The sequence below is a fragment of the Agelaius tricolor genome, unplaced genomic scaffold, assembly GCF_023055355.1.
Source record: "Agelaius tricolor isolate 1412-34295 unplaced genomic scaffold, bAgeTri1.0.p SCAF_23, whole genome shotgun sequence".
In the NCBI taxonomy this organism is placed as follows: domain Eukaryota; kingdom Metazoa; phylum Chordata; class Aves; order Passeriformes; family Icteridae; genus Agelaius; species Agelaius tricolor.
In genome coordinates this window covers 13,476,387-13,491,073 of record NW_027269283.1, presented here as the reverse complement: position 1 = coordinate 13,491,073, position 14,687 = coordinate 13,476,387, and the positions used below count along the sequence as shown (strand labels likewise).

Below are 14,687 nucleotides of genomic sequence, written 5' to 3'. Positions count from 1 at the left end.
ACTTTGGCTCTTTCAGACGTGCTCTCTCTCCATGCCTTGTTACAGGACTGTGGGAGAGTTAACAGGGATAATGCGAATGGCGAGATATTTAGGTTAGAAGCGTTATAAAACCCAACATTCCACCAAGGCGGCCTCACGGGCAGTAATTTGCAGCTTTTCTGCAGCACGACGGACCCGGCCCTCAGCCTCAGGCTCCGCCCTCAGGCTCCGCCCCCAGCCTCGGCCCCGCCCTTCGCCCCGCCCTCATCTCAGCCCCTCGCCCCGCCCTTGGCTCCGCCCCTCGCTCCGCCCCATCACGCGCAGCCCTGCGGGCGGGGCCAGGGTCGGGTCGAGTCACGTGACGGTGCCAACATGGCGGCGCCGTGGCGGCGGCGCGGCCGCTGAGGGAGGCGCGTCCCTTCCGGGTGGTGCCGCGGGCCCGAGCGCCCGAGCGCCCGCTCGGCTCTTGCTCCCGGCCTCGTCATGCAGCCACCGGCTCACGAGCAGGACGCCCGCACTAAGAGCATGTTTGTATCTCGGGCCCTGGAGAAGATCCTGGCGGAGAAGGAGGCGAAGCGGCCCCCGCACGGGCAGCTGCGGAGAGCCTGCCAGGTGGCGCTGGGTGAGTCGGCCCGGCCCGGCCCGGCCCGGCCCGGCCCGGCCCGCACAGGGCACGCGGGGCGCGGCGGTGGAAGGGGCCCAGCCCTCCGGCACATGTCCCCTCCAGCTCGCGTCCCGGCGGGGTGCGGGAGATCCTCTCGAGAGCTTGGAGCGGAGGGAGTTCTCCCTCCAATACAGGATGTGCAAATATGAGGAGAAAACCCCCAACCTGTTTTATTAAGTTCTATTCTCGGTGTGAAACAGGAGGGACTTGGTCTTGCCACTTCCGTTTTGAGAAAATTAATTGCAGCCTTTGGACTAGGAAACAAGAGTTGTTAAGGCCCTCGACTTACGGAGTCCCAGAGCTTCTCGGGATGTTAAATCTGACCTCTGATCTCCAGGTCGTGTTCGGACTGGCTAAGGACTGTTAGCATTGTGGCCAAGTACACGTAATGCCTGTGATGTTGTCAGAGCTGGCAGCGCTTTTTGTGAAGTTGGTGGGCTGATCCTGAAATCTGCAAGTACGAGCTTATGTAAAGGTCTCTGTGGTAAAAGTTCTGACAACATATGGTGTGTCACAGAGAGGGAAAAGATAAACTGAGGAGAATAGTAGAGCTCTGCAGCTGGAGTTCTCCAGCTGGTCCTTTCTTAATTTGCAAAAGTGACATTTCTCTTTCAGCTTTGGTTGCTTCCCATCAATAATTTCCCTTGAATTGGAACATTTAGTGTATCCAAGACAAGAAAAGACAGGTTGAGTATGTAAGGAGGCTGGACAGGTGCAAGTTCTGTCCCGGGCAGAGTGAGCTTAAAGAAATGCTGTCATTTTAATCATTTTTCCAGCAGTCTTTACTGCCAGAGAGCTGTAGGAGCTACCTGTAGTGTAAACACATATGCCCCAGCAGTTAGAGACTGCTTTTCCTAATGAGTTCCTTTTCCTGATCTCTTCCCCAGCTGCCCCCACATGCACTGAACCCATTTACCGGGCTGAGAACCTGTTTTGCTGCTATGTAAATATATCTAGAGGCTGAGAAGGGAACTTCCTTGTAAGATGCCTGGTGAAGGCTGGTGCTTGCTGAGGCATTGCAGGCGGTGATTTTGGGAGGGGTGTTGGCACCTGCCACTTGGGCTACGGCTGTGCCTGCGTGTTCTAAGGTGCAGCCTGTGGGAGGGGAGCTAATGCTTCTCGTGGTGCACAGAATAAACCTGCTTTGAAAAGGAGTCCGTGGGCTTTCCTGGACTAAAGCAGAGGTCAGCATAAAGAGATAACCTTATGTTGACCAACTGTTAGGGGCCTGAATGACTGTATGGGAGGATCTCTGTTACATTTGGTGAACATTACTTGATTATTTTAGGTTGCTAACAGGAATGGGGTTTCTTTTATTTACATGTGATTTTTCCCCCCAAACTTTATTCTATTTGATTAATCCTTTTTTTTTTTCTTTTCTCGAGTAAAGAAATCAGTTTTATTTCCACATACTTAATTTTAATTAAGCATATCCTTTGTATTAACTAAGACTATGACAGTTTCAAAAGTGTCAACTTAATTTTCAAGCTCTGTGCAATAGTAAATATGTGAGGAAATGTGAGAAGAATGTTACTGGCAGTCTGAAGAATTCAGGCCAAACTTTGTAACCTACAGAAACTGTCAGGAATGAAAGAAGCTTCAATGTTGTGAATAATAATAAAAAGTCCAGTTAACACTGAATAAAAATAATTCTGTTTGAAAGAAATGTAGTTACTTTATGAAAGTGGTCATTGTGTCAGCTGTTGTCTGCTGCACTTTTCTCCAAGTAATACTTCAGATAATCCATTTCTACTTACTAAATCCCTTTTGCTGTGCAGTCTTCTCTATGCAGTGGTGTTTTTATTGGAGCCTTGTGGCATTGTGCCACTTATAAACCAGGCAACACAGGCATGGAGCATGTGTAGCTGATATCTGCTCCTGGGGCAAGGGAATCTAAGATGTTTTTTTTTTTTCCAGATAGGGAGAAATGGGTGTATTCTACAGCTGCCTAATAGAAATTAACCAGTTTTTATGGCTTCTGCTATGGTGTTACTGCAGTAGTGTTTCTATTGCTTACCTATGCTTTACATTTGTTGTTGGGTGAGAGAGAAAGAAGAAGTTTCTAACTGTGGGAATGATGCTCTTGTTTTCTTACATGAGTTCTTTATTAATTTGTACACGTAGCTCCTGAGAATTTAGGTAAATTACTATGGAATGTTGCTGTCTCTCTTGTGTAGGAAATATAGGTATTCTTTATTTCTAATTTTAATCTGCTTTAATTTTTCTAAATTTAAATTCTTACCCTTTTTACCCTGCAATTGGGTCCTTTCACTGGGCTAATACTGATCAGTTTTGGACTACAAAATACACATGACCTTGTAGAAATCAGAATTAACATAGGTGCTAAAAGGACAGAAACACAAGTGTGGAGGAAAAGGAACAAAACCACTTCACAGTGGTGTTTTTTTGGGTTTTTTGCCTCTTTCCATGCCCTCATTTGAAATACACACTGTTAATGTTAAGTAAGCAGAGTTTGAATAGATTCCTTCATTCAGTCTCTTGCTTCATCAGTAGGTGTAACGGTTGTCTCCTGTAGTTGTAGTGCCAGTAAGCCCCAGGAGAGATTGGGAAAAATTGAGGGTTTTAAACAGAGAAGCTGTTCTGTTCTGCTGTAGAAAACCCTGTTTTAAAGAAAGTTTGTTTTTGACAGACCGTTTTATTGTATAAAAATAGGTGCATAATAAGCATTTTCATTTACATGAAGCTCCACGTACACATGATTCTTAATAAACCTCCTGAAATTATCCTGAAAAATTTGCAGTGGAATACTGACGGTCTGTATCCCAGCAGTTCATAATTGTGCACCTGGGTCACTCACATAAGCTATTACTCCTGCCCTACTGGGGCTGTTTTTAATGACATACTGTGCAGCCATCCTGCTTCTGCAGCCTTCTCTGATAGCCTGGGCAGCTCCACATACAGATCTTCAAGCTTTGTGAACAACAGAATTTGTTTAGTTAGCTTGTTAACAAGTTAAAATCTTTTCAGCCCTGCCTTCACTTAGCAATCTGGTTGTGTGTTTAGGAAGTCTCTGTGTATAAATGACAAATGTCCAAAATAAGTTGTGTTTCTTTGTTTGGCCTCTTGTCCAGTGTGCTCAGAGAGCGCTGGGGCAGAGAGCAGACTGCAGCTTCCCTGGCCCTTTTCCCAAGGGCTCTACACAGCCTCGTGTGATCCATACCGGTTGGGCTTTGCATGGAGTCCAAGGCAGGCTGGGCTTGGGCAATGCGGTTGGCTTTACTGTCCTGGGGGAGGGAAGGTCTGGCTGCTCCTCCACGTGTTTGTGTTGGCCCCGCTGCCTGCTGCTCGGACCATGGCCCGTGTCCTTGTGCCAGCACAAGCCATTTTTTGCCCAGGGGCTCGCTTGCTTCCACTGACACAAACCCGACTCTAAGGCCACAGAGCAGGCATTGAGCTGCAGGCAGACAACAAATGTCCTCTGGTTTAATATGTAGTTTTCAATACAAGTGAACTGAACCTATCCATCTGCTAGAGAAAGGCAGCTACCCAATGTCGGCTTTATCCTGCTTTTATGGCCAGAAACTCTGGAAGAAATTGCTGCAAGGCCATTCTTGTTCCAGGTCTGTTGCGTGGTAGGAATGCTGCTGGACTTGCGTTAGATGGGCAGTGCAGGGGTTGAAGATGTTTCTGACTGAAGGAGGTGCCGTGGGAGAGACAGGGAGCTCTGGTACCTAAAGCTCCAAGTGAAGGGTCAGCATTGTGCTGGCGTGACCAGATGTTGACCAAGATTGGGACTGTGTTCTGTAGCTGCAGGAGGGAGCTGAGCTGTGCCCCTTACTCCTGTGACTGGAGAAAAACAGGACAAGTGGCGGGCGGTTTCTGGAAGCTGGCTGTGTCTGGTTAGGGCTTGGCAAGCTGTTCTTGGCAGCAGACTTCAGTTAGGCAACTATTTCTGTTTCACTCACTTGTGATGGTCAGACCACCAAATGAGTACTTCAGATGTGGAGGTTTTCAAACTGTTTTGGTGCAATCAGTAGCAGAAGTATGCCTGCAGCTTCCTTTTGTCCTTTCATTTATTCTTTTCTGCCAGTATTATCTATTAAAATACTGTTGTGGTGAAGATGTTTTCATATGGCTTTAGAAAAGCTTTTATTATAATAAAATTGTGGGGAACTTGGTCAGGCCTTGGTTAGATCTTTCTTGTTGCTGTTTATAGAGTACTTCTGAGAGTTAAACTGTTGTTGCTCTAATATGGGATATTATTCTTGCATTATTTTTCCAGTGCAAGATCTATGACAACTATCAGTAAAGATGGGCATGATCATGTCTCCTTAAGGCTATAATCTTTATGAATCTTTCAATTCAACATCTTTTTTACATTGCAAAACAATCAGTATGGGGGGAAAATGATCTCCTTGAAAGAAAGAAAAACTTACTGGAAATTTTGGCATTAGAAAAATTTCTTCATTAAGAAAAAGTTATGTACACCTTAGTTCTACAGGGTGTCTGAAATACAGCATTAATTATGTTTTTGCTGACCCTGGAGTCCTGCTGTACTTGGGATGGTAGCTATAGCTAAAATATGCCTTTCTCTGCCAAGACCTGGAGACAGGACTAAGCGCTCCAAAGGTGTAAAGGTACCCAGAAGACTCAGTGTTTTAAGCAGCAGTTCCTGCATGCTATGGGAATGTGCCGTGCTAAGAGCAAGGCACATCAAAACAGGGGTACAATACATTGGTGGGTCACATATGTTCTCAGTAGCTCTTTGGATTATATGATGTTAAAGGTGAGGAAGGTAATTAAATCAAAAGGCCTGAATTGAAATTGTGCTGAACTGAATTTCTGACAAGTCACCTGATTGGCAGGCCAGCTGGATCCTGGAATTAAAAACACAGTGGTTTAAGTGATGCTGTGCAAGATTTACGTTGTCTGTTTGGCACAGAAAACCTTGGTCATTTCTTATCAACAGCCTCCATTCTGTTGTCTCCTCTCCAGTTGAAGCCTAAAGCATCAGGGGATGGTGGTGCTGGCTTTGGGCTGTCACAGAGCTGCAAAGTTCCTACTGACCCCGAAGCCCCCAGGCCTCAGTGCTTACACCTTTCAATAACTGGTGAAACTGTGACCTCTGAAGCCGAGGTGTTACAGGAATGGACTAGCAAATACTGAAGCGCGAAACTGGATTTAAACATCTTACCTTTATTACTGTGTTATTGATAATGATAACTAAGGCTTGCATTTTTTTTCTCTCTTCCAGATGAAATAAAAAGTGAGCTGGAAAAGCAAAGGTAAATTATTAATTACTCTAAACAGAAGGGTGTGAAAAGAACAAATGGAATAATTTTGGGGAAGTGTAAGAGTGTATAAACATTATAGCAGTGAGTTTGTGAATACCCAGACCCACCTTTCTGCCAAGAACACGTGGCCTGGCCTGTGTGTTTCACTTACACAATGTTTGTGGCTGTGGGTACTCAAGCCATAACTGCCTATGAATTTCACCAGGAAAAAATTGTGAAATTTCTAAAAGGTGCCGTTTTTTTGCTTCCTTTTACTGGACTCAATAGCCTGATAGGAAGCTATAGGGAGCAGCACATACCCTGTGTTTGATAGCATGTGCTCTTTATTACCTAGATCAAGAAGACCAATTTAAATATTGCTGCAATAAAAGTTTTAAAAAAGTTTTCCAGCACTGTGCTATAATTGAAAAAGAGCAGATGGGTCTCCAGATGTGTTTCTGTTTGCTTAGTGTTCTGCTTATGGGCACTGTTTAATCCATTTTGAATAACATGGGTAGATATATCAGTTGTGTAGGAGTTTTCCAATATTTCAGATAGTGGGACAGTGTTGGAGTATAGTGAGAGAAGAGTTAAGCTGAAGAAGATACAAAAAAGATCAGATAGAATATAAATAAATGTGAAATGGGTTTTGTGTGATTTTTAAAGAAAATTGATCTTTGTTTAAGAAAGTCTATACAAGAAAGCTGCAGTACATTTGTATGCTGCTGTGCATTATTTAGCTTTAAATTCAGAAAAAGGAGAAAGTGTAGTTTACTGTGATATACATGCTTAGAAAAATTAATAATTCTTTGTATCTGACCTAGAGAAGGCACTGCTGCTCCACCAAAAGCAAATTTCATTGAAGCAGATAAATATTTCCTTCCATTTGAGCTGGCCTGCCAGTCAAAGTCTCCACGCATCGTCAGTACTTCCCTGGATTGTTTACAGGTAAGTGTGGTGGGTAGGCTTGGTCAGAGTGAGATGGAGAAAGCTGTAGTGACCAGATCTGGCACACAGCTCCCGCAGCGAGGAGCAGCCCTGCCCCGGGGTGGCAGCAGGCAGGTGTCCCTGCCCCGGGGTGGCAGCAGGCAGGTGTCCCTGCCCCGGGGTGGCAGCAGGCAGGTGTCCCTGCCCCGGGGTGGCAGCAGGCAGGTGTCCCTGCCCCGGGGTGGCAGCAGGCAGGTGTCCCTGCCCCGGGGTGGCAGCAGGCAGGTGTCCCTGCCCCGGGTCACACTTGGCCGGGCACTGGGCACAGGGAGGAGTGTGGCTGCCCTGCTGTAGCCCCTTTGCTGGGGCTGGGGGATCCTTACACCAGGCAGTAAAGGTGCTTCATCTGTCGTGCTCCACAAGGAGTGTTACCAAGGAGTTTCTTGTGGTGCTGATGTGACAGAGGAAGTCACACTCTGGTGTTAAATTTTTTTTCTCTGGTTATGGTATGAAGAAATGGCCCAAGTTGAAAAAGCTTTTCTGTCGTACTAAAATCTGTTTTGCCCACATATATGAGCAGTCAAAGTATTTGCTGGCCAGACTGTAGATAGTGTTAAATTTTTACATTAAAACTGATTAAGTGAGGTATGCTATCTAAACACACCTTTTTATGCTGTGCTAAACTGTGCTTTTCTTAACAAAATATGGTCATCTAAGCTGCATTCTTTCTATCTAGAAACTCATTGCATATGGGCACATCACTGGCAATGCTCCGGACAGCGGAGCTCCCGGAAAACGGCTGATTGACCGAATAGTGGAAACCATTTGCAATTGCTTTCAGGGTCCTCAAACAGATGAAGGAGTACAACTGCAGATAATTAAGGTATTTTATTCAATCCATTTTGGTGCAACATTCATTTGCTTTTTCTCTCTCTTTCATTTTGTAACTGAAAAAAAAAAAAAAGGCAAAATATTACTGAGAGCTCATTTGCTCCATTTCTTACATTGTCCTGTGTGTCACTGCTTTCAGGGAGGCTGTCACCAGGGCAGAATTGGTGAGGAAAATGTACTTCCTGTTGGGAAAGCAGAATGTAAAGGAATATTTTAAAAATGTTTGGCCTTTCTGAGATAAACCATCTCTCAGATAAGTTGGTGCTCCTCTTAGAGGCTCGCTATGCCTACCTCCATCAGGCAGGGAATTGCCTTCAGCCCTGATAGCAGGCCCTGGAACTGTGATGCAGTGCCATGGAATACTGTTCAAGCCTGTCTGCTCCCCTGGCCATTTTGCCAGTGTATTTTCTCAACAAGGCATAGTAATGTCTGTCAGTAGTGTGTATTCTGGTTCTGAAATCTTCTTGGGCTACTGTAGCTGAGGTTGGAAGTTAGTAAACCTTCTAGTAAACCAGCTTGATATTAGTGTAGGCCTGTTGGCTCTTGTGTGGAAATGAAGCTATGGAATTTAGTAAATTTTTTTGGAGGTGGAGTATCTCCCTTGATGGAAATTTAGTTTTGATAAGACCCTCCAAGAACAGCTCAGGAGAGAGCAGAGATGTGGAAGTCCTTTTGAACTTTCTTTGATTTGAAATGTTGTTGCTTGCAAAGCCTAAAAAAAAAATATGTCTGTGTTTTGTAGCAAACCCAGTGATTATTCTGGAAGACATGCATGAGGAGCATTGCTACTGCTTGCTTAGGTTTCATTTTTACTGTGTTATGGACTTTTCTAGGCTCTTCTCACTGCAGTAACATCTCCATATATAGAAATTCATGAAGGAACAATTCTTCAAACTGTTAGAACCTGCTACAACATCTATCTAGCCAGTAAAAATCTTATTAACCAGACAACTGCCAAAGCTACCCTTACACAGATGTTAAATGTAATTTTTACACGGATGGAAAATCAAGCTGTAAGTAGCTATTACTTTTTCTCATCTCAAATGTTTAGGCTTGAAAATGACTGAAAACTTTTTTACTATTATTGTTTTTAATGAACCCGTCATTGTAGTTGCATATCTGTTGATTCGTCATGTTAGAAAACCTGTCAAATTGTGCAGTGAGGCATACTGACTGAGTTGAGAATAGAAGGTGACGTGCTCTGCTGATAACACGGTTTCACACCATAGCTTCTGCCAAATGGCATTGGATAAACAAATGATGCTTTTCAAATAAACTTGAAGTGTATCTTTTTAATCTTATTGGCCAAGTGATTGTAGTTTCACTGTTTCCTGCTAAGACTTGAGTTCACAAAGGAACATTAGTTATCACAGACAGGATTTCCCTCAGTGTATTCTGTGCTTAGATGAACCTTTCCATATGTGTTTTCCAAGTTGCAGGAGTCCAGAGAAGCAGAGCGAACGCAGAAGCCGCAGTCCCCCACGGTGGCGGGGCCGCGGTCCCCACGGCCGGGGCAGCGGCGGCACAGCTCCTGGGCAGGCAGAGCCGGCAGCGCCGGTACCGTGCTGGCCAATGGGGAGCCCCGCCATGGGGAGCACGGCCCTGAGGAACCCCGCCATGGGGAGCATGGCCACGGGGAACCCCGCCATGGGGAGCCCGGCCGCGGGGAACCCCGCCATGGGGAGCATGGCCGCGGGGAACCCCGCCATGGGGAGCCCGGCCCTGAGGAACCCCGCCATGGGGAGCCCAGCCGCGAGGAACCCGGCCATGGGGAGCCCGGCCCTGAGGAACCCCGCCATGGGGAGCCCAGCCGCGAGGAACCCGGCCATGGGGAGCCCGGCCCTGAGGAACCCCGCCATGGGGAGCATGGCCGCGGGGAGCCCGGCCCTGAGGAACCCGGCCGCGGGGAGCCCGGCCGCGGGGAGCCCAGCCACAGGGAGCTGCAGCAGGCCCCCACCATGCTGGCGGCAGGTGAGCACAACATGGGGTCTGTTGCTTTCACTCACAGCCAACTTGTTGGAAAATGCTCTTTGAGGCCCCTTTGAGGAGCAGTGGTGGGGTGACTGGCTCGCTTGGCTTTCCTCTGTAGACTTCCAGAGTGTGCTGCCATTCTCAGCTTGTGTCTACACTATAACCGCTGCAGAAAGGTTCCTGTTCTCCCTAGAATTCCAGTTAAACCATGTGTACTTTATCTATAGAGTATTGTAGTGGAATTTGACTTGAAGAGGTTGACAGAGGGGAAGGAAAGGAAGAGAATTGTTGTGGTATGTGGGATGTGACAGAGCCGGTGGTAAAAATGTGAAATATTATGAAGACCATATCATCAGCACATACTGCATCTTAATTAGAAATGTTTGTAACAATTGATAAATAAAAATGACAAAACAACTGCATTAAAAATATCAGTGCTTTGATTCAAACAGCATAAAGAACATCAATGAGTATTTTTGAATGACTTCTCACAAATTATTTTCAATGAGAGCTGCTGAAAGAAACTGATAAATTTTCATGCTTCTGCCTTCGTCATGTTTTTCCTTTTAGTCCTCTTCCTAAACAAAAATACTAAATTAAAAATTCTCTCTGTGTTTCATTAGAGGAAACGATTGATGGAGGAAAGGAAATGGTTCAAGGCATCTTGGAAGATGTGGTGGATTCAGCTGTGAAAGGTAGTAAAGTCTTCTAAAGTAAAATAGTTGCATATGTATTGATTATAGAAGCATGGAAGTAATTTTTGTTACTAAGTATCTTGACAAGAACACCTACTAAGGCAGCAAGAACAGGTTTTGATTGCATCACAATATTTTTTTGCTGATAGCTGAGAAACTTTCTAGTTTACCAGTGCTACTTCTCTGCCACTCAGTGGTAAAGCTTCACAAAGTCGTGGGATAGAAAACTCTTGCATGATTTTAATCATCTTTCCATTTTCCCCTTTAGTGGCTGAAGAAAAGCAGGTAACAGAACCTGTCAAGGCTCTGCCTGCATTAGAGACTGTGGATACTCTTCTTTCTGGCTCTAGCACTGAAAATGTACAAACAAATGGGATTCCAGATGATGGGCAGTCTGTTTCCTCCACTGATAATCTGGTAAATAATTGCACTGGATGCCAATATACGTCTACAGAAGAAGAAATGTTTTTATTGTGACGACTAATAGAGTGGGATTTGGCAGAAGAAAGGGACAGAAACTCCAATGTATGTGGCAGAAGAAAGGGACAGAAACTCCAATGTATGTACTACTCAGATTCAAAAAGGAAGCAGCAGCTGCAGTTTAAGCATATATTGAAAATACCTGTTCTAAAATTTACTATATTAGTTGTATTTTAATACAGAGTGGGGACAGAGACAAAGGGTCAGTCAACATGTGTGAAAAGATCCAGATCCCTTGTAATCCTGTTTAGGTTTAGTTTAAACTGTAGCTGATTCTCAGATGAGCTGTGGAATCTCCTCATTGCTCTGTTTCTTTGTCTCACTGAGGGTCTGTGTTGCGTTTGGTATTTTCAAGGAAACAGATGTATCTGGACATCAAGCTGCTGCCAGATTTTCCCATGTTCTACAAAAGGATGCCTTCCTTGTGTTCAGGTCATTGTGCAAGCTCTCCATGAAACCGCTGGGGGAAGGACCACCAGATCCCAAGTAATGTGACAGGATTTATTATTGTGTCCTCTATGGTAGCATTTAGAGACAGTTAAGTTGCTGCTGTATAGTTGAGCAGGTGTTCAAAATCCACTTGTCAGGCCCTTGGTTTAGTTAGCTTGATTAATCTAGGATTGAAATACCTTTAAATTATTAAAAATTCAGTACTTGAGATTTTTGGGTTTTGTATAATAGGCTTATTAATCTTACCAGTTGGAGTGGCCTTGACTATAGTATTTTTGAAGCTTTTGGTGGGAGAGTGGGGAAGTGCTTAAGTAGCACTGAGATGCATTTATTAGGCTAGTCTAAGATGTTAATATTACTGAAAAAATTTCAAATTTGGATGGTAGAAGTTCAAAATTCACTTGGCTGATTTCCATCCTCTTGCCTCCTGCATTTAAATGAATCAAAATAGCAGTCATTTCTTCCTGATGTAGAAGAAATCCCACAGAGCTAATGTTGAATGCAAGTATATACTAAGAAAATATAGAAATACATTTAATGTTGAATTTTTTTCTAGATCACATGAATTGCGTTCCAAGGTTGTGTCTCTCCAGCTGCTTCTCTCAGTGCTGCAGAATGCTGGTCTGGTTTTCAGGACACATGAAATGTTCATCAATGCAATCAAGCAATATCTTTGTGTAGCATTATCTAAAAATGGAGTCTCTTCTGTTCCTGATGTGTTTGAGCTCTCTCTTGCCATCTTCCTCACACTGCTTTCGAATTTTAAGACCCATTTGAAAATGCAGATTGAGGTGAGAGACTTTTATTCTATAAGGTGCATATGCTCTAGTTCTCAAAATACTGTTCTCAAGGTAAAAAGACAGCTAGAACTTCCATTTTAATGTCTTAGTTTGGTTTGCTTACTAAACTAATATATTACTACTGTATCCAAATTCTAATATGCATGAAATATTACTCTTGAAGAGAAATTACTTAACAGAAATTAATCTGTACATTTGATGTAGTTCTAATAAGTTTCACATCCTCAAACCCTTAATTTTATTTATTTTGCAGGTGTTCTTCAAAGAGATCTTCCTGAATATTCTAGAGACTTCTTCAAGTTCCTTTGAACACAAGTGGATGGTGATTCAGACTTTAACTAGAATTTGTGCAGGTATTTCCACTGTGTAAAAGAATCACTTCTTCTGGCAGCAGATGAAAATTATTTTGAAAAGAAATGTCACATATCATGTTTAAGTATGAAAATTTGAATTTGATCCTAGAGGGCTTGGGTTAAATGTCTGGATTCATCTGCAGTGCCTGCTCCAACTGGCTCATTCCTTTTAAAAATTCTATTGCACAGAATCCTAATACTTCCATTTCCTTTTCTTTTCAGATGCCCAGTGTGTAGTGGATATTTATGTTAACTATGATTGTGATTTAAATGCTGCTAATATATTTGAACGTCTTGTAAATGATTTATCCAAAATTGCACAGGGACGAAGTGGGCATGAATTGGGAATGACACCTTTACAGGTAAGGAGAAGAGCTTTGAAGATAAGGTACTATTGTTTCATAAACAGTGCTATCTTTGCATTGCTACAGATCCTTCCAGAGGTTCATGTTTTCTGTAACCTACTGATGTTACTTGCTTTTTATTAGTTTAATAATTTGCAATTGGATGCTGAAGCAGTGCCATTTATTACTTGGTGATTTTGCTGCCTGTTTGCGCTGTGAGACCAGGCTGCTTCTGGTCTCTTTAGTTTGACTGCCAAGGGAGAGAGAGCCAAATGAGCCTTCCTCTTCCTCAGTTAAATTTCTTTCTTTCTGAAGCTCATACACCAGTGGTGCCATCTGTGGGGTTTCCTTTACACAGACATTATGCTATATCTTCACCATAAGCATTTTATTTTTAAGATTATACTTTTCCAGTCCTTAGAGGGGAGACTATTGTAGAGACTGTTCAGCATGGTTTGTTGGTTTGATTTTTCTTTTTTTATTTTATTCTTCTTCATGTTTTAGGAACTAAGCCTGAGGAAAAAAGGACTTGAATGTTTGGTTTCTATTTTAAAATGTATGGTAGAATGGAGCAAAGACCTTTATGTGAACCCCAATCATCAGACTAGCTTGGGTAAGATTGCTTCTGTATGGAGAGACCGATTTATTTAATCAGTTCATTCTTGTGTTTGTTCACTGTTTAGAAGCTATTCAGAAGTGTGGGTGCCCAGTTTGTACCTTAACAATTTGTTTACACAAGTGAGGTATTTTACAAACAGCTGTTAGTGCTGTTGCAGTAACTGATTCTCCAAGTGTCTGTTTTGAATAACCAAGTTCTGTGGATGAGATTTAGCCAGGCCCTTGTCTCCTGTAAAGGCTGATGTAGAGCAAGACATGCAACCAGTCTTGGAGTTACTAAGTTGAAGTAGTGGAATTTCTCCATAGATGCTGCTGGTTATCTGCCTTTTGTTGGATTATTTTAGACTTCCATCAATAGAGCATCTTCATGTAGTATAGTGCAGCCTGCCAAAAAGTATACATGGTAAAATAAGAATATTAACTCATAGATTTCTGCTTAAAAGTTCTGTAACTAAAAGCTCTTGATTGAACAAGGGTAAGTTAAGTCTCACCTTGTTTGTGAATAGGTTCATATAAACCATCTGAACAGGAAATGGCTGAAGGTAAATGCCTGGACGCTGGAGGGAGACGGAGTAGTGTCAGTTCCTTGGACTCCACTGTATCGTCGGGAGTGGGAAGTGTTGGTACCCAGACTGCTGTCCCAGATGATCCAGAGCAATTTGAAGTCATCAAGCAACAGAAGGAAATAATTGAACATGGGATAGAACTGTAAGCCCAGTATGATGGGAAAACAAAAGTTCACTTTAAATAAAATGTGTTGTTTCTTATGGTCTCACAGTCACACCTGTAGGGACACTTACAAATTGATGTTAATGCTGAAGACTGTTGCCTGCTGTTGTGAAAAACCAGTGCTGGAGGCTGTTGTAGTTAAAAGGAGTTTCATAAAATTCTGGGTGGAGTGGAAGGGGTTTTCACAGCTCTCCTTTTTACTGGCTCAGCTCCACAAGAGTGTGTACGCCTAGAGAGAAGTTGGTTTGAGGGTCACAGTTGTCTTGCAGCTCTTACATGATTTGTTGTCCTTTATTGAAATAGAGTTTGAAGAATTAAATCACTGTGCATATATGCTTTACTTCTCTTTGATTAATTTGAAGGTCTGCATGTCTGTAAATGCTAGAGAAAAGTCTTGAACAGCAACATTTTAAACATTTCATGTAGAGTGTCAATTTTTTCATGTTCAAAAAGGTGAGTTTTGGGGTTTTTCAGCAATAACTTCTAGGGTTATCAGCAACTTAGTGTACCTTATGAGGTGGAACCTATGGTGTGATACAGGTAATAGATTTG

General features: G+C 43.3%; 1 protein-coding gene across 4 annotated transcripts in view; it reads left to right on the top strand.

Annotated features, from left to right (window-relative positions):
- The first annotated feature begins 308 nt into the window (after positions 1-308).
- Positions 309-14,687, top strand: part of ARFGEF2 (ARF guanine nucleotide exchange factor 2) — a 34,206-nt gene continuing 19,827 nt past the window's right edge. Inside the window, exons 1-14 of one of the 4 annotated variants that reach the window (XM_071446899.1) lie at positions 309-601; positions 5,859-5,889; positions 6,702-6,825; positions 7,541-7,687; positions 8,529-8,708; positions 9,135-9,666; positions 10,290-10,361; positions 10,630-10,778; positions 11,197-11,327; positions 11,848-12,082; positions 12,345-12,444; positions 12,667-12,806; positions 13,293-13,401; positions 13,913-14,114. In XM_071446899.1, the coding sequence (XP_071303000.1) occupies positions 463-601; positions 5,859-5,889; positions 6,702-6,825; positions 7,541-7,687; positions 8,529-8,708; positions 9,135-9,666; positions 10,290-10,361; positions 10,630-10,778; positions 11,197-11,327; positions 11,848-12,082; positions 12,345-12,444; positions 12,667-12,806; positions 13,293-13,401; positions 13,913-14,114 (2,291 nt within the window). In that variant the 5' untranslated portion in view covers positions 309-462. Of the gene's footprint in view, positions 602-5,858; positions 5,890-6,701; positions 6,826-7,540; positions 7,688-8,528; positions 8,709-9,128; positions 9,667-10,289; positions 10,362-10,629; positions 10,779-11,196; positions 11,328-11,847; positions 12,083-12,344; positions 12,445-12,666; positions 12,807-13,292; positions 13,402-13,912; positions 14,115-14,687 lie in introns of all 4 variants that reach the window. The other 3 variants (XM_071446900.1, XM_071446898.1, XM_071446901.1) reach the window with 3 other exon arrangements.